This window comes from Brienomyrus brachyistius, chromosome 9 (assembly GCF_023856365.1).
Source record: "Brienomyrus brachyistius isolate T26 chromosome 9, BBRACH_0.4, whole genome shotgun sequence".
In the NCBI taxonomy this organism is placed as follows: Eukaryota; Metazoa; Chordata; class Actinopteri; order Osteoglossiformes; family Mormyridae; genus Brienomyrus; species Brienomyrus brachyistius.
The window spans coordinates 20,811,937-20,830,816 of record NC_064541.1 but is presented as its reverse complement, the minus strand read 5'-3'; the positions used below and the strand labels follow the sequence as shown (position 1 = coordinate 20,830,816).

The 18,880-nt window shown below is 47.6% G+C and overlaps 1 protein-coding gene across 3 annotated transcripts; it reads right to left on the bottom strand.

Moving 5' to 3' along the window:
• Window positions 1–9: 9 nt before the first annotated feature.
• si:ch211-257p13.3 (kinesin-like protein KIFC3) lies at window positions 10–18,873 on the bottom strand. Of its 3 annotated transcripts, XM_049024989.1 has the most exons (21): window positions 17,820–18,872; window positions 16,647–16,840; window positions 13,023–15,924; window positions 12,681–12,789; window positions 12,343–12,509; window positions 11,937–12,189; window positions 8,242–8,414; window positions 8,078–8,143; window positions 7,643–7,780; window positions 7,192–7,389; window positions 6,695–6,868; window positions 6,448–6,595; window positions 5,726–5,856; window positions 5,480–5,591; window positions 5,158–5,339; window positions 4,947–5,051; window positions 4,501–4,631; window positions 4,251–4,371; window positions 3,885–4,014; window positions 2,802–3,031; window positions 10–1,827 (listed from the first exon to the last, which is right to left on the bottom strand). In XM_049024989.1, the coding sequence occupies exons 3-21, from the start codon at window positions 13,122–13,124 to the stop codon at window positions 1,696–1,698; spliced, it is 2,802 nt and encodes a 933-aa protein (XP_048880946.1). In that variant the 5' UTR covers window positions 13,125–15,924; window positions 16,647–16,840; window positions 17,820–18,872; the 3' UTR covers window positions 10–1,695. The 3 variants fall into 3 exon arrangements, with proteins under 3 accessions (XP_048880946.1, XP_048880945.1, XP_048880944.1); XM_049024988.1 differs by having other exon boundaries at window positions 12,681–15,924; window positions 17,820–18,873; XM_049024987.1 differs by having other exon boundaries at window positions 8,242–8,417; window positions 12,681–15,924.
• Window positions 18,874–18,880: the final 7 nt, after the last annotated feature.

The window sequence follows — 18,880 nt, the reverse complement described above, 5'->3', positions numbered from 1 at the left end:
TTACGTACATTTTTGTTTTTACTGGTTTATTGCTCTCTACGTCGTTGGCACACTGGTCACATTGCTGACAATGTTTCACTTGACGCTCATTTAACTTTTTGACAAGGTGATGATTTGAGTTCGGTATCTTTGTGCCGATGTCCATTTGGTTCCGCTTCACCTTTTGCAGCAGCCAGAGTCCTGTGTTGCCCAGTACACCCAGTCACATAAACATTAAGGTGCTTATTTCTCTTTACTGGTTTTCTGGCTGTGAAACTCAGTGCACTGACTTTACCATTATGTCATAGACCTGGAAATTTAACTTGATAACACGACCCAGTCCTTGGACGCTCAGTCCACATTTTTGTTGGCTCTCTGCTCTCGAACACCTGTACCTGATATTTGCTGTTCTTGATCGGTTTATACTTAATTACTTGGTTCAGGTGAGCTATGTGGCAGCAAACATGAGGGCTGCGGGGGTCCCCGAGGGCTGTGGGGGTCCCCGAGGGCAGGCTCGAGGGACACTGACTTGGAGAGCTTGTCACAAGTCGGGTGTGTATAGGAATATATATATATACTGTACATATGCATCTTAAAGGGAGGCTTTATTGACTAAATAAAACTACTTTTAAATATACTCTAGAACCATTTCTACAGAATAAAACATACCAAATAATCACTGACTAATAGCAGTTGCGTTTAAAAGCCCAAAAATGATTCTATGTAGGATTCAGTTGAGGTTGAAAAGAATCTCGTGAATGTTTTTAAAGGTTAACGCTGTACTACAGATGTAACATGATAGCTGACTAAATCTCTCCCAAGGGCTAAAAATCACATGTAAGAAATGGCAAATACACTAAGGTTCATGTTTGGTTTGTGTTGCATACCTGCTGCACCTCAAACTTCACAAAAGCAGAGTCTTACTTCCTAAGCAGACGTTTCTATATGGTGCTATTACATCTCAGCACCTCCACTGTCAGACTGTCAGGGTACAGTCTGCAGGGCGAAGCCATATATTTTACATTGGTTGTTTTTTTAAATAACATTGCGACAGTGTCCCAGGCGAATGATGCCTTTCCTTTTGTACCTCATTTCTAGAGGCTGGACCCCTTCACAATAGCGAGAGAGCGATAACTGCGCTAAGACAGGGCAGTCTGCTGTGACTGTTTGAAGTGGAGATCAGCCAACCCTGCCCTGGTTTCCTGTAAATGCAGTAAAACCAAGAATGTTCACTGTTAGGGGGTCGGGGTGCACTGCAGGTCAGTGAGGTACAACTTGTTTTGGCACTGAGGCTCCAGCATTCAAGTTCTTTGCATGCAAGTCGACTGAGGAGCTGCCATTTCTGAAAGCCAAGACATGCAAAAACCCAGATGTTCTGCACTCACAGCGCCCCCTGCTGACCAGTGTTAAAAGGAGGTTCCTTATTCTACTTGACATGAGTATCTGCTTTTAGGCTGGAAGTTTGTAAAGCTGTTTGCTGTTGTCCTCTTCACCATTCGGAGGCCCTCATTGTTCTGAGCTGAGGTTTTGGTTCCCGATGGAGCACTCGTATTCCTGCGTCTGCTGGAGAACCGCTGATGATGACGGAAGGCCTCCGCGGGCTGTCCACCTAGGAATCGACGGATTGGCTCATAGTCAGTATTGAGATCTTTGGGTCTGCTTTCGAGGCCCAGGAGTAGTAGTAGTCCTCCGAGACGGTTGGTGGCCCTGGTCGATTCAGGAGCACTGTTCGCACTGGGCTGTCCTGTCGATCTTCTGCGTAGCAGGCCCCAGCTCCACCGCACACACCCGCTGGGCAAACTTAAGCGAGCACATAGTCTCCCCCACGTTCCTCTCCAGGGCGGAAATCTGAACCGTAAACAGTGTTAAAGTGGATAAGTGATCAGTCCATTTAAGTTAAATTACCAATATGACGTACAAAATTAGCTTTCTGCTAAACTCTTTACGACGGGTTTTCTAACAGGGTCAAAGAAATGGGGAACCAAAACGGTACAGGTACTCTGATTTACAGTGGGGTTACGTTCCGATGATCCTGTAAGTCGAATATGAATGATTAGATTACTAAATGAGGCATTAATTAAGGCCATTACAGACCTGCTGCCTTCATGCTGGGCAGTAATCTTAAATTTCATCCCAAAGTAATCGCTTTCCTCTTTCTCTTCTTGCCAGAAGCAAGTAACACACTTAAGCATTTCGTAGACTTTTGAGTTTGGGAAAATTTGGTTAAACACAGAGAAAAGAAAATTCCACACAATATGTTGTCAAACACTGTATGAGATGTTTATGCTGCAGAGACTGCAAATCTGGCTACATGGATGCTGCCATTTCCTGGCATCGGTAGTACAGACGCTCCTCAACGTACGAACTTTCAGACATACGAACGAAGAAGACTAAGTCCAAATTGTGTTGGTTGGGTTCCCGTTTCCTGTCCGCAACATCAATTTAGTTTTTTTTCTGCGCGTCAATTCCGCCCAGTACTTCTGGCCGCTACTCCCGCCGCGCAGCAGTGTAGCGTGCGAACTCCCAGCATCCTAGGTCTTTGTACTTGCATATACCCTTAAAATGACGCTGAATAATGACTTACAAACATTTCAAGTTACTAACAGCTGTTCGGAACGCAACTCTTTCGTAAGCAGAGGAGCGTCTGTATAGTACTGCATGTGACTAAACTAGGAACAGATCAAAATTCACTACTGAATATGCATCACTATCACACCATCGTAAATTGAGAAGCATTTATACACGCTTGTAGTGAAAACTGAAAATCACTGCAAAGAAAGGTAATGAAGTAAAACTGGAGAACACTGAACGGACATGTTTACCTGCACTAACATGGCTGTTTTGTTGCCCTTGCCCAGGGAATCCTGCAGCAGGTAGGTGAGTCTGGAGTTCCTGAACGGCACATGTGTTTGCCGGCCCCTCAGTGCCTGGATTACATCTCCCAGCGCCAGCAGGGAGCGGTTGATGTTCTGGGCTTCCTTGAGGCGTTCGCCCTCTGCCCCGGACTTCCACACCCGCTCTGAACCAGCCAGGTCCACCAGGTTCAGCTTGCCTGCATGGTTGTGTGTGCGGTGGACGTTATGGCACGGTGTTCTCCGAGATAATGTTCAGGAAGTACCATGAGTCTCTCACTATTACACCCTACATTAGTGATTCCCAGTCCAGCCCTTGGGGACCGAAAGACAGGCCAGGAGCTCGGAGGAAGCAAAAACATGGACCGACTGTGGGGCCCCGAGGACCGGATTGGGAAAGACTGCCATACATTAATGCCATGCATACAGTGCCTGCAGTGCAAGTGTCTTCTGCAGTCTAAACACATGCAGTTAGGCTAATGTGTCTCTAAATCACCCACAGAGTATTATGGTGTGTGTGTTTGTGCCATGTGATGGATTGTTATCCTGCATAGTTATTTACTTGGCAGATGCTTTTGTACAAGGAACCGGCAAACTACTGCTCACGGACCTCTCCTCCAGAGCCACGCAAGGCCCAGGTCTTGTGGCCGATGCTGCCTCGCTGAGGTGGACAGTTCGGGTCCAGAAACCATGATTTTGTTTCAACCAACTAGTTGAGTATAAAGAGTTGTAGTCACAGAGGACTCAGCTGGTTGGTGGAATCAAAATCTTGGTCTGGATTTTTACTTTCTAGACCTGAACTGTCCACCTCTGTTGCCTTGAATGAACTCCAGGCAGCCATGATGCTGTCCAGGATACGTGATTAGAAGACAGGTGGATGTACGGAAAACACTAGTGCTTGCAAGGGCAACTTGGAGAAACACGGCTGTATGTCGTTTTCAGTTTGATGACTTTTTCCGTCAATTTCTCATCAATGTAATTGCACTGTTACATTCCAATGCAAATGCAGTTCATGCAATGATCTCATCACTAGGCACGTTGCTAGTGTCTCACCGCATGTTTTGGTGCCGCTGATGAGGTCTGTTCCCAGCACAGTGATGGTCAGCAAGGCGTGGGAGCGAGAGCTGTTGTGGTTCATCTGGGTCCCAAAAGTTACCCGGTTCCGCTTTGCCGTGGCCAGAATCTGCACAGAACATGAATCAAGTACAGCCATTTGAGGAAGCGATAACACACAATAAGACTTAGCACGGTGTCAAAAGTATGCCAATTTTTGCAACTTTTAAATGGAACAAAAGACAGCACTTTGCACTTTAATGTGAAAATATGTTTTAATTTAAACAAAACATTCAATTTTATAGAAGGATTGTGATGAGCGACTAGTCTTCCTATTAACATGAGCCCAGCTGTTGAGTACCCCACCTTCTTAATGTGCTTGAAGTTCTTAACCTCAGTAACCCTAAGACCAGGGACATGGAGCTGGCCAGTGCCATCTGGGTTCATCTTGATGTCCAGTTTCTCTCCATCTTTACTGAGCAGATCCCTGCAGATCACATGAAGAAGTGCACAAAAACACCTTCAGATAGCTGACCAACGGGATTAAGCGATATAACACTGGGAAAAATGGTCATAATGGCTTCACTGAGACTGAGGAGGACAAAGGTGCTGATACCTGAGAACTTCGTTGTAGATTTCCACCGAGCTGACGTTGACAGAGTAGGTCCACATGTCCTTCTTGTCCTCAATCTCACTGAAGAGATGCTTCAGAGCGCGCTGGTTGATACCTGGGTTCTCCACGGTGCCCTGAAAATGGTCCGACATGCCCTCCATTCATCTTTTCATCGATATGGCAAACATCAGCAGGGTAAGTCGATGAACAGTACGAACGAACAGTATTATGTGTTGGATTGTATCACAGACTATGGACGGCAGCATTGTTTGAAGTTTCGCTGGAGGCCTCTTTTGTAAGATACTCTGATACTGGACATTGTTTCTACAAACAACAACCTACCGCACCTCTCATTTAGTCTCATAAGTAATCTCCCATATTTTATCATGGCCGGGGGGAGGGGGTGAGCACACAGCCCCAGAGAATCTCAGTAGGCTCCTTCACCGCACCTCCATGGTGTATGTTTTCCCAGATCCTGTCTGTCCATAAGCGAAGATGCAGACATGATATCCGTCAATGCAGGAGGTCACGAGGGGTTCAATCTCCTGGAAAACCTGAAACGCAAACTCCAGTCAGTCGGCAGAACCTTGAGCGTCTCATTGCGGCGTTTGCCAGAGGAAGGTGCTGCTGGATTGGCTGCAGATCCCAGATTTGGGTTACCTCCTCCTGAGTGGCCTGAGGCTGGAACACCTTGTCCAGTTCAAACGTGCGACTCTTCCCCTTGTGCAGCACGATGACGGCCGACTCATTGTCGGGGTTAGTTGTCACGACGACCGCCTGCCCGTCCTCCTGCTGGTCCTCCCTCAGGACAGGCTTCACGCGGCACAGCACACGGATGTTCCCTGGACGCAGGGCGTAGCAGCTATGTCAGCCTGGCAGGCGTTTCGATGGGCTCGCCTGGCTCAGTCGGCACAGTGCTTATTTCTGCGCAGACTTCAGGCCATGTCGCGACTTTAGCTGAGGTGACCGCTTCTCCCTTTACCTTTAAGTTCCAGCAGCTGCTCGTGGTACTTCCTCCTCAGCGCCACTTCCTTCCTGTACTTCTCCAGCAGCTCCTTGTTGGCCTCCGACATCTCACTGATGACCACAGAAAGCTGAAGGGGAAGAGTTACTGAGCGCATTACCAACTGTTAGTGACACAGCAGTGCCAGATTCACCATTTTGGCTCAAAAGCTTTAAAGAGAATGACGGCTGTAGCAGGTAGAGCGGAGAGAGACGTTTCTCCCACCTGTTTCTTGGCCTCCGCCACAGCGGCCCCGTAGAAGTCGGAGAAGCTGCGGACTTGGCTGCGCAGGCTGGCGTAGTCCGTCTTCATGGAGCGCAGGGTCGGGGGCAGGGCAGCCAGCCGCTTCTGCAGGCCTGTCGGGTGACAGAGGCACTCAGTGCAGGATTCAGGCAGTAAGAGCCCCATGTGGGTGAAAATCATGAGGGGATGTAACCTCCCCAGCCAATTTAAGCCCTTGGACCCCCTTAAATGGGTGGAGACCTCAACCCAAAATTATGTCATTGCCTATATCTCTACCACCTCCACCTTTCTGAATACTTTCATTTTATTTTTTTGTTCATTTTGATGGGAAAAGACATTTATTTTCCTCTGTGGGATGTGAATTTCCTGTCATGATTGGGCTTATGTCTCTGGACAAGTGGAGGACATGAAGGTGCGTCAGTGAAATTCCTCAGAATGCAGTTTCACTGCTGAATGTGATGTGTTACCCCGCCATGGCCACTGCGTTACCCCACCATGGCCACTGCGTTACCCCACCATGACCCTGCCTTTACCCCTAGGAAAACGACTCACTCGCTCTGGCTCAGCTGTTGTCTTCTACACTTGGCTTCCATGGCTACCAGCATGACTGCTACAAGTCCCCAGCAGGACCCCACTATGAACCCACCATGACCCCGCTATGACCCCACCCTGACCCCTGCATGACCCCCAGCAGGGCGACTCACCCATGAACTGCTGTCGTAGGCTCTGCAGCTGCTGCTCGGAGCACTCGGCGGCTGCTCTCACTGCCTCCTCCTTACGCTCCTCCAGGTGGCCGATCTCCTTCAGCAGCTCCCTTCGCAGCTTCTCTATCTCCACCTCATAGGCCGCGATCTGCACCATCACACAAGGACACAAGGCGGCGACCTCCATTAAACCCGCCGGGCTGATCTGCAGCCATACCTACTATGCTGGTGAAGATGCCCAGGTGACCTTCTGCTGGAGACCAGCAGCCTCCTGGTCAGAGAGCCTGAGCCGCTTCTCCAGCTGCCGGCACGTCTTGCTCTGGGTGGACAGCTTCTCTGACAGTAGCTCGTTCCTCTCCCTGGCCTCGGCCAGCTGCCTCTGTGTCGCTGGGGACTCCACCTCCATGGTCCGGGTAACGTACTGCAGAGAGAGAAACATGATGGTCTTGGCTATATTCCTCTATTACTAAACTGGCTGAGATGGTGGCTTCTATTCCTGTTACGTGCCCTTGGGCCCTGTCAAAATGACAAGAAGGTGCATAAGAAGCCAGGTTTTTATGGTAGCTAAGAAATTTCCTCCAAACATGCTGTTCTAAATCTCTGTTCTCCAACTGGCAGGTTACTGAACTTCAGGGAAGCTCATTCAAGCATTCAGTAGAGTCTCCCCAGAAATCAGCCTGACTGACACTCAGTGGAGCACTGAGGGGTGGCTGGGGGGCAGGGGAACCAGGCTCAGTTCTCCACCTGGACCGTGGGCTCCTTGCCCCGCTCCTTGTCCAGCTCCAGCTGTAGCTCCTTCAGCCTCTCCTCACGCCTCCTGAGCTCCTGGCATCGCTGCCACTCGGACTGCTCGCTGCGGCGCTCCAGGTGGGAGAGCTGCTCCCCCCGCTGGTGCAGGGAGCTCTCCAGCTGCTGCACGCGGCTCCTCAATGTCTCGTTCTCCTGCACGGGGGGGGGGTGGGGTCACTACCAGTTACCAGGGAGAAGGTTCCTCTAAGCATTTGGAAACTGAATTTGGACACTCATTTCATTTCAAAGTTACAATAGAAGGTCCCCTGTGCTCTGTCACTGTGACTCTTTATACTTAACTGTTTGGTTGAAACAAAACCTTGGTCTGGACTTTCTGGACCTGAACTCTCTACCTCTGGCCATCACTAATCTTTGGGATGAGAGCGCACTGCTGACCCAGCCTCACCTTGAGGAGCATGGAGCTTGACTGAGCCGGGAGGACCGACAACTGCTGCAGGAGACCCTGAGTCACAGCCAGGCTCTGCTTCAGGCTCTCGTTCTCGGCTGTCAGGCAGACGACCCGCTTCTCCGAGTCCGTCACGCCCTGAGGGGAAGTGACGCTGGGCTCCAAAAGACGCTACCAACCCAAACTCAGAGTGGTGCATCAACATGGGCATGGGAGCAGATTTGGCTATGTTCAGGAAGAGACCTTCCCCTTACTGCGTAGGTTAATGCACCCTGATAATCGTGTGTTCAGCGTTTCACACCCCTGGCCTAACAGGACTGGCCAACAATTAAACAGGATTCCTTTAATATAACTGTATGAATACAATGACGTGAATTTTTGACCATTGTGATGTCATTTGTCTCAACGGTGATGATGTTGCTGTGGTGAACTCACAGACTCCGCCCTCAGTCTGGAGAGCTCCTCCTCCCTCTCTTCAATGCACTTCTTCAGCTCTTCGATCTGGGAAAATTGGGGACACCCATGACATTTATATCGCTGGTCATTCTTAAAGGAAGTCCTGAGCGCCGAAGCCCAGGAGAGGTGGCCGCCCCACTCGCCTGCTGCTGGCAGGCCTGCGCCCGCACATGCCGGTCCTGGTCGTTCTGCTCCAGCTGACAGTGCAGTGAGTGCAGCTCACTGCTCAGCCGGCTCCTCTCGCCTTGCAGGCCGCACAGAGACTCCACCAGCCTGTGCAACCCGGCCTGGAACCCAGGCTCTGGGCTGCAGTCCCCTGCTGCACAGAAACCTTGTTAGCATTTAGCTACTTATTGTACACCTTCATGCAAAGCTACCCTCCCTCATTTAGACATTTGGATATTAGCGTTTTTCACTGGAGAGCCCCCCCCCCCCCCCCCCCCCCCCGCTAGAAGCCCTCCCTAGAAGCTACCATTTGCCCTAATATAACAGCATAGATGCTCCCATTCACTAATTTCGGCATAAGAAAACATCACTGTGCAGTTAATATTAGAAAGGAATTCATGCCATGCTAAAAATTCATACGGATGGCGAGAGAACGACCCCTAAGGGACTGAGCGCAGATACGCTGCCCACAGTCGGTTTGCTTTCTGGTCTGTGTGGGCAGCTTGCTGTGCTCATTCCACTTTGAACTGGAATCTCATACATATTTCTTAATGTAGCCCATATGCTCAGTCACGCAAGTAGGACTGACGTAGCCTCTGGTAACAGCAGGTTGTTAATAATTAATACAGGCCGCTGGTGGTGTTTATTTATGGCGTAGTTACAGGCCAGTAGTATCCCCAGGAGACTGACTCTGCTCCTGTGTGTAGTAGCACCAGTGCCGGTCGGAGGCCACGTGCTGTCCAGAGTGAGGCTGCCGACCTCCACCCGGCAAACATCACCGCTCATTTTCACTTCGGGTATTTCTCAGTATCTGTACTGACCTTACCCGTCTTCTTGCGTACCTGCATTACATCATCTTCCATTGCCAAAGAGCAATTCCACTACTAAGAACAGGAGAACAGAGGATGGTAAAAAATCCTCAGATGTCGTTCCTGCCCCACCCCAAATGTCAAGGATAAATCAGTTGCATCCTTGACCAATCCCATGATTCATTGCACCCCAATGTCGTTCTTGGGAGGGAAGTTAGCAAGACCAGCCTTGCCAAGACCACAAGTATGATCTTCGTGTTCTTGGTGTTGAGAAACACCCTTGGTCTCAGACAGTGTGATCTACGTACTCATTGGCTTTGGTGGGGGGGGGGGGACACACACTAGACGTGAAACCTGCCAGGCGTTGGCACCGGCGGTTTGTCAGGCGTCGCCCCCTCAGGCCGCCTGTGTCACCTACTGGGTTGACTGGCCTGGTGTATCTTCCTGGGTTTCGCTCGTTCCACCTTTTCTTATTAAAAGCTGTTCCAGACAAATAAAACGTAAAAACCAGGATGAAGGTGTTTCTTCTGGCCAAAATTGAAGTATCTGCCTCTTAAACTGTAGTGTACAGTTATAGGTTTTCATGCCTAATTGGCTAAATTGCTTAACTGCACAAGAGAAATTAATAATTTAGATTCTTTTAATTTTAATGCTCAGGTCCAGTTTTCAAAGTTTCATTTTCAAGTGCAAATAAATCTCTTTTTAAATAATATGAATCTGTAGTTGTGAGTAACCACATTATCTAAATGGTATTATTACTGCATCATGCCCTCATGCTGCCCTGCATCAGGATGTTAACAGTATATTAATAGGGAATCAGCTCTCAAACCATTAATATTAATGCTGATGACTGAACATCAGCATATTTCTGTTTATGATCCATAAGCATCTGTGCACTAATAGAATTTTCACACTACAATCGACACCATATACTAGCAGTGTCAAACTCAGTCACTGGCAGATTGGCTAGGCAGGGAGGGGGCAACATAGGCAGGCAGGGGTGTGATATAGACAAGCAGTGGGGCAACACAGGCAGGCAGGGGGTGACAGATGGGCAAGAGGGTGACAAAGGCAGGTAGAGGGGTGATAGGTGGGCAGGGGGATGATATAGGCAAGTATAACATATATGACATACAACCAAAGCTACTGACAGATGCCACGTTTATAAATTACAGTAAGTTTCTGCAAAGGACATGTTAAAAAAAACTGTTCGGGTCCCAGTTTGAGAAATTCATTATAGTCTCAAGTACAAAAAGATAATTCACAGTGGAACAAGAAGCTTTCATAAGTTTCTGGGAAAAGTCTATTGGAAACGTTGAGGCTGCTTACAACACTGTGTCCTTTAGGATTAACATGGCGAAGCAGGAACAGTTGCCAAGGAGATTTTTATGAGCTGGGGGCAAAGTGTGAGGCAGCAGAGCAGGAACCGTGAGGTAATACAGAGGCGGAGCTTGTCTGAAATGACCTCATCCTGACATCCGACGCATATCTGCTGATGGATGGAGCGTGTGCCCACTGAAGACCATGCTGCATATCCGACAAGCCTTAAACTGATTCATACAGTCCGGGCCGTCGACAGCCATTTCAGCTTTCCGGCTGCCCTTGCCAGCCAACATCTATTTTGACCTGATTGTAAAGGAATATCGCAGGCATCCAAAACTGCAGGGCACTGAAGTGGAACATCCTGAGCCGCATATTCCGCCTGCGACCACAAAACATCCTCATTTCCTCCATAATTAGCAGACTATAGCTGACACAATCAGTTTCATAATGAGTGCTAGTCTCATTTAATGATTAGAAGGCGTTCGAAATCTGCGACGGCCTTGAGCTCATGGGTCATGTGACCGGTCGGCAAGGGACTACGGTCACTGCCCAGCTAATTACTGCTCATTACAGAAGCCACTACTTTAAGCCAACTGAAGGACACGGGAGGTTCATCCCAGGAGGGCAGGTACTAGTGAAATGTCCAACTATACAAATATGCAGAATGTGCCTTTGATAGGTGCACTGATTATACAGCACTGATATATTACACCAGAAGCAGAGCCTGTGCAGTGCTGGTACTGTTTTGCACTCTTAGCCAAGAAGATCTCAGTGAAATGTAGGTAGTTCACACAGTCTACTCTGCAGTATGTTCTTGTGGCTTCACCTGGGCTATTTATAACCCTGGGCTGGTACCTTAATGCTCTCTGTCATTCACAGGCCATTTCCGAGCTTCCAGAGTCACACGCTTTTTACAACAGCAGTTATGGGAAAAAAAGGGGGGCGTTGGGTAACTCCAGAGATCTGATTTCAGATCATTAGTCAGGTACCCAATGACTCCGTTTACATGGCACTTCATTCATGTGGGATTTGGCCTGTATCCCTGTTTGCTGAAGCCCTTCCTTTGGCATGCCGTGCTCCACTGATCCAGTAACAACTGTATTCTGGTGCATTTTACGGCTCAGAAGGATGAGGGCCTGTGCGCATGTCCACAGTGTCGCTGGTTTGTAATATTTCAGCTAGGGTTTCCCAATCCGGTCCTCGGAGACCCACAGACGGTCCATGTTTTCCCAGCTCCCTGCCAGTCAGTTTACATTTTTGCTCAAAGCAAAAACAAAGACTGTCTCCAGGTCCCCGAGGACCGGGATGGAAAACACTGTTGTAGACTTCTTATAAGACAGTTATTAAGACTCAGATTGGCAAAAATCTCCTCTCTCTGGTCTTACTGTGGGTTCCAGTGAGAGTGATTAGTCGTCATTGTTCCACAGTAATGAAATGTGTCCTCTGCATTTAACCCATAAGTGACTTAGCAGGGAGCAGCTGATTTGGAACCTCCCAGCCCCCCGGAGCACCCATGAGATCCCGCCCATCCCGTTTCTCACCGTCGCTCCCCAGGGAGCCGGCCTGCTGCTGCGCCATGGCCTCCTCCAGGCTGCTGATGATGCTGTTCTTGTCGCGGAGCCGCTGGCGGTAGGAGGCCCGAAGGACCCGGACCTGGCGCCTGTGCCGGGCGTGGCGCTGCTCTAGCTGAGAGCGGTACCGCTCGGCCTGCTGCTGCAGCTGCTGTAGGTGTGCGTACTGCTCCAGGAAGCTCAGCAGGTGTGACATCACCACCACCAGCGGGGACTCAGGGACCTGAGCCACGCACAGTCCTGTGTCATCTCACCCCACTAGGGCATCGAAGACTGAGCCCACATTAGATGGACTCCATGCGCTACTGTTATTAGCTGCTCCACACCGGCCCCTAGGCTCCAGGCCCAAATAAAACCTATAAATAATTCGGGGTACCTTTCCTCCGTGCTCCAGCGAGCCCTGGGAGCCTGTCCTCCGCTCCGCTTCCTGCTTGAAAGACAGAAATGCAGCCAGTGGGGTGCCGGCGGCAGCTCCCGGGTCTTGGTCACCATCATCATCATCTTCTTCCTCATCACTGAGACCATCACTGTCACTGCTACTGCCTGCATAGCGACAAAGCTGCCCTATCATCTCCCTGTCGAGTTATTCGCTGATCAGCTGAAACATACTAATATATGGGTGAGAAACCTGCCAGAAATAGAGCGATAGATGAAAAATTCAAACTTCTTTCACATGACAGCTGGCAATAACACTGGTGCTGAACAGACACATACCCCCAGAGTCACTGGACCTGTCAAACCCTCTTTGTGCCAAACTGGGGGTGTGGCCATTTCTGCTCTTGCTCTGTGTTTCCATGGAAACATGCCTCGTCTCCATATCATTCTGTGAGAGGATGTGTGGAGAAAACGAATAAATATCTAACAGCCGACATGAAATAAAACGATCAGACTTTACTGACAAACACCACGACACTGGAATTTTCCTCAACGAAATATGGAAGCCGCACATTTTCTATCAGTCGACTGTGACTTTTATGGAACAAGATATATACGTTACAGAAGAACTTCCCCTGATTGGACGTCTCGTGGCGATTAGGGCCTTACAGCCAAACATACCTGCTCGCTGGCTCTGTCAGGCCCCTCCCCCTCTAGGGCTAACTCCTCCTTCTTGAAGACCGTGTAGAAGATATAGACCAGCAGAGAGTAGAAAGCATACATTGCTACAAAATTTTAAATACCCCAGAAGACAGTGGCAATCATTAAAAGGATGAAAGCACCTAAGCTCAGCACCGGAGAATTTTTCTGAGGAGTTTAATAATAACAACACTAAAAAAATAACAAAAATAAAAATGAATTTTGCATTGCAAAATCTTGACCTGGAAATTGGACTCGGAATCAGTTACCAGTCCCAGTGGTCACTTGCTCCATGAGACTCGTGTTCATTTTCATTAAGGTGACCAGCAGATTATTCCTGGTCCAGATGCTTGTTTCTGAGGTCGTATCTCTGGTCCTCTACCCGCTCTCAGCTGGAAGCCACATTGGTCTGATGTACCCTTCCACTTTACCGCTGAGAAGCGCCGCATCCTTTCAGACCCGTGGTCACCTGCAGCCTGTCTCCCTCCCGTCCATCGACCCTGCCCCGATCCCCCGGCTTCGTATCTTCTCTGCCTCGACAGCAGGAATCCCACAGATTCCCCCTCCCTCACTGTACTGCTGACGGCTCTGCTGGCTTCCGCGAAGCCCCCCCTCCCCCCAAATAATCCATCTAAAGGTTGCTGCTACAGAGCATGCTCAGTGCGCTCCCTCTCTCCTCCGCAGTGGCAAAGCAGGAGTAAGGGAGACGAATGAGACAAACCAGACCCTGCTAGCTTCAAGGGCAGCGTGTGCGTTGTGACTTGCTGCCCCCGTTATTCGATCAGTAAACGTTATTTTACACAAGCATGCTTGTCAAAAAGCATAATGTAGCACATTCAGACAGGAAACTAGAAGGGATTTCCGTTTATTATTAATATAAAGGAAACAGAACTACAGTTGCATAATAATTACAGATCTTCATCAGGAAAGAAATAAAACTAGGGATATTGTATCTAAATTTATCATTTTAAACTACGCTCATAGTGTGATTTGCTGGGGGATTTCAGGTTTATTATACTGAACGACAATTCACTTTATGATAGAGGTCACAGTAACATCCCTCTGAAAGCTTCCTAGACTCTCCGTAGTGACCTTTTATTAACTACCGACGCCAGTTCAACAGCTAAATGAAAAAAACGCATTTTTACCATAATTTATCACACATGCCTTTGGACATTAATAATTTCTAGCAAAAAAAAACATTCAAAATGACATGTTGAGATAACAGCTGTTTTTTTATTAAGCAACTGCAACATTATATAAATACTTTGCATTTTTTCTTGTTAATAGGTTCTTAAACTAAACAATAGGCACCCGAATTCTAAATAGGATAAGAGGAAAGCTTTCTCATTATACGTGGCCTTGATGGACGCGTGGTGCACCCACACTGGGACGTGGGCCAGCACGTAATTGCTGATCCCAGGCCTCTGTGCTCCTGCTGCTCCTGCAAAGGGGCTGCGTCAGCAGAGGGCACGTGGCTCACCAAGCACACGAGGCCCCGAAACACACCCGCAAACACCGAGAAGGTGCGTTCTCAAAACACGCTGCCGGCTGTCTGGTTTCAGTGGCCACGTTCCAGTTACAGCGTTGTGATGAAAAACAGGTTTTTTATTTTAGGCTTAAAGGCAAAGTCTCTGGTTCAGACACACGCGATGGTGAGGAGACAGAGGATTAAGCAAACTCACCAAGCCCTTACTGAGATCCTTATCAATCATGCCCATTCCTGCACATAAACCGTCCAGAGTCATGCATGACAATTCACTCTTGTAGAAAAACAACTTCTGGAAAAGTCCAACTAATACGGGAGGTTAACTTTAAAACAACAAAGATAATGATCATTATAACAGTCTAGTTTACGATGTGATCATCCACAGAGATATCTGATAACAGGAAGCTCTCCTCCCTGCCTTTCTTCCCCCCAGAACAATGAGCTTCACTGTGACTCCCACCTCCCAGCAACAATGGCCTCCCACAGCTGCATGACTCCGTCACTACGGGGCATGTGACCTCTCTCAAATATACTGACACTTTTATCTGAACCTTGTGGGTGTGAATTTTGTAATGCGAGCCTCCCGTTGTGGGTTCTCGCTTGCGGATTAAGTAGGTCAGCACAAATGCAAAGCACATCTATGGGGGGGGGGGGGGGGGGGGGACTTTCCTCTCAGGGCTGAACAGCAAAAAGGCACTTTGAAGTGCAGGGAACTGCACTGCGCTGTCAGTCATTGAATGGTAACCAATGGGACGTGCTAAACTTAAAGGGCTCCCATTGGGTGAATGCATACAAAGACTGGAAGCATCCAAAGCAGCACAGCTTCCAAAGCCTCAATTTTTTCAAGTCTGTGATAAATGGTACAACTCACTCTCCTCTCTTAAGATCCAGAAGGTATGTACAGAGTGCCTGTTTTATGGACAGGCATCCCATCACCAATGAACATTTTAAGAGCCAGTTCAATGGTTCTTCTCTGGTCCCAGCCATAACGAAACCAGAAAGAGCACTGGCTCCTGCCTTAGGGGCCAGAAGAGCAGGCAGGCAAAGGGCCACGCTTCCCAGCACCCCAGCGGCGTTGCCTGTGAAGAGGCTCACAGTGAGCGAGCAGGACAGTGATGAAAGCGCCAGGCAGTGTGTCAGAGATACCAGGCCCTCCTGAGAGAGCCAATCACGTAGCCCGGGGAGCAGCACTGAGCAGGCCAGCAGGACCTGGGCTGTCAGTCGGTCTTCACTGAGCCACAGGAAGTCGAAGGAGACCAGCGCCGGGCCCAGCGCTTCACCCGCCCACTCCAGGTCCTGCCTGATGCATGCTGGTAGCAGACTGGAATCAGGAAGTGAGGATAATCCTGCAGAGATTCCAACCAGGAAAAGGCCCACAGCCGGGGCCCGGTGATCCTGCAGAGAGCAGATCGGATGGGACAAGCCACACAAGAGAGGAAAAATACCCTGACACACTGACGCCTGTTTCTCAGCGACATGCAATTTAAACTTAACCTGGTTTAGATGAGTTTTCCATCGTAAGTCACATGAGGAAGTGGCTGGACAAGACTTTGCCAGTATCTCCAAGAGTGTGACCACCCAGCAACAGATCACAAGCAGAGAACTTGTCAAGAGAGGAACTCTCAGGAGTTACGGGTGATGTTACTATGGGCATCAACAGCCCTCGGGGACTGGAAAATACTAAACGTTTAACGATATGTACGTTTAATTATATGACAAAATCGCCTCACGTGAATCCATGTTAATTAGGATGACAGATAAAAACTATAAAATAAGGCTGATATGGGATCACTTTGGAATCACATTTCATCGTCTCATGATCATATTTATTTTTTATATTGTGACTATTGCTGCGTTCCATCTGTGTGTACCCCCCTTTTTTATTTTTAAATTAATTTAATTTACTTTTATATAGCCATTTTATTAATATCAGTCGTGTTGCTGGCATACTGTCTCACTGGATGTTTACTTGTCATGTACCAACCTTGTTAAAGTTAATAACAATTTGAATTATTAAAATGGGTGAGTTTTCACTCAAACATAGTTTAAATACAGTCAGCAATCGAGAATACCCTAATAAAGGTTAAAAACAACCCCACACTGTCAAATGCAGTTACCTTGAAAAGACAGCCAGCAGTGTACAGGGCAGTGAGTGACAGAGCAATGTCTGAGAAGGCAGTAATCCAGTGACCTAGACTCTCAGCCATCGATCACGAGTTCAGAGCTGTGACCAACGCCCGAAAGGTGCACTGCAATTATCCACCTTTTCTTCTCATGCACCTTCCAACATCACTGATGTATCAACACATGCCTGATGGAGAAAGCAAGCGAGTTAGATAACTCAGGAATCCAATTTCACAGATATCTGTCCAGACATGAGATATGTATCAGAAAAATGCACATAACAACTGAGACATTCGGAAATGGTACCTGATCTTTACCTTGCATTTCAACATGCAAACTAAAAATTCATATTACCAGATTATCTGCAAACGTCAATCGTGCTGCTTTTACGTGGCATGCTATCTATTAAAATATATTTAATGGGGTTTCAAATTATGCTCCCTCAGTCTAAAGTTTGAAACCGTACATTTCCATTACATAACAGACCATGTCAGAAGCCCCTACTGTAACCTCATTTAAACAGAGATCATGGAGTAGGTAGGATTATAGGGACATAATTACGTTTCGATTAATAGCGGTTCCTACAAATTAGGTGTTGGTGACTGGAGAGAAAAATCTGCCTAATAAGGAAAATTACAAACATAACTACTATTCATAAATTCAAAAAAAGCATGAGCAAAAATCTCTGTGCTTCGTTGTTGCTGTCGCGACGTAGGCTCTAACATTTTACTGCTATATAATAGCTCTGTAATTAACAATTAATTCAATATTCAAACAGTTACACAGAAGTCCTGTTTTATGACATTTAACCAGGAGTGTGCGCCAGGATTAATGTTTATAACGTGCTTCCACCAGTGTCATTTTAGAGAACTCTTTATTTGATTAGTAAATATCGGCGGGTGGGCGGACGGCTAAAAAAAAAAAACTTCCATCCAAGTCTTAGCCAGATCATTAGCAAACAATAACAACCACTATTGTTTTTCCACGTGTGTCTGCATGCCGTGCTATTCAGTCGGTTCCTGAACGTACTGTACTACTGCAGCAGCGAAGCTGATTACTAAGCTATACTAACAAACGCTGTAATATCCCTCCTTCGTCTTTCTGTCCTATAGCCTAGCTGGTTTCTGGGCACAGAAAACCAAAGTGACAAATGGAGTTTACGTTACCACTGCACAATCCCGTCCTTACAAAGTTACTTGTTTTCTCATGCGGTGTAGAATCTGCGGAGTTCGGTACGGCCGGTACCAGGGTGCCAGATTGGATCTGAGGTTGCCAGATAAACCACTTCAGGGCTGCCAGATTGGATACGTTGTGCACGCCACCGTGAGACCTGGGTTGCCAGATAACATTCGGGGGGCGCGCTCTGGCAAGGTACATAGGCTGCCAGATTGGATTCAGTCGCTCCCCACCGATACAACGGGATTGCCAGATCAGATCGGGGATATTCCGCCGACACCTGGGTTGTTAGATTCGGTATTAGTGTTGTACACAACCCAGCTTCTCCAGCTAAATATTATCAAAACAGTGAATGCTAAGCTCCGTGGAATTACTGCAAAGCCCCTTCATTTTTTCCAACACAAAATGACTTTATTATGTTTATCAACAGTAAATAAGTGTAACAAATGTTGGTAAGATTTATTCGTTTGGACTGTTTAGAAAATATAACCTTCTGGGTTTTGTTGTTTTGAAACTGTCTACGCAGTTGTGAATGACATTTTGCAATAACTGGGCGGTGATTAGAAGGCATTAGCTCATTGTTTAAAAAAAATGAAAATGTGAGGCTAACTGAACAAAGAGTTGTAACAATGCAAACCATTTAGATTTATTATTTTCTCTGTGGGGGGAGGTTTTATATAAAAAGTTTTTTTCCCCATGAACGTCGCTTATCGACATCAGCGGGACCCCGCTTCACTGAATTATAGCAATTTTGAAAGTAACCCGTCATTTTAGCGCATTAACAAAGGTGTGAAGGTTAACAATCAACAGTTTATTAGACCAAATAAGACAACTACGCGCGCAAAGGGACAGCGAATAAAAGTGAATAAAAGACAGAACAAAACTTCAATCCATCCATCTATCTATCTATCCATCTATCTTCTAAACGCTTATCCTGAGCAGTGTCGCAAGGACTAAACAGATCAATTGCCTAACAATGCCGCCAATATTCGTAGGTTTGGCGCCGCACATAGTGGACACCCATGCCTGTGGCAGGGTCTGTAGCAAAACG

Coding starts and splice junctions, on each gene's coding strand:
- si:ch211-257p13.3 (XM_049024987.1), bottom strand. CDS start 12,915: ATGTGCGGCTTCCATATTTCGTTGAGGAAAATTCCAGTGTCGTGGTGT. Junction 5,592..5,725: donor TGGCGGAGGCCAAGAAACAG/GTGGGAGAAACG, acceptor CTTCCCCTTCAG/CTTTCTGTGGTCATCAGTGA. Junction 4,372..4,500: donor ATCTACAACGAAGTTCTCAG/GTATCAGCACCT, acceptor TGTGATCTGCAG/GGATCTGCTCAGTAAAGATG.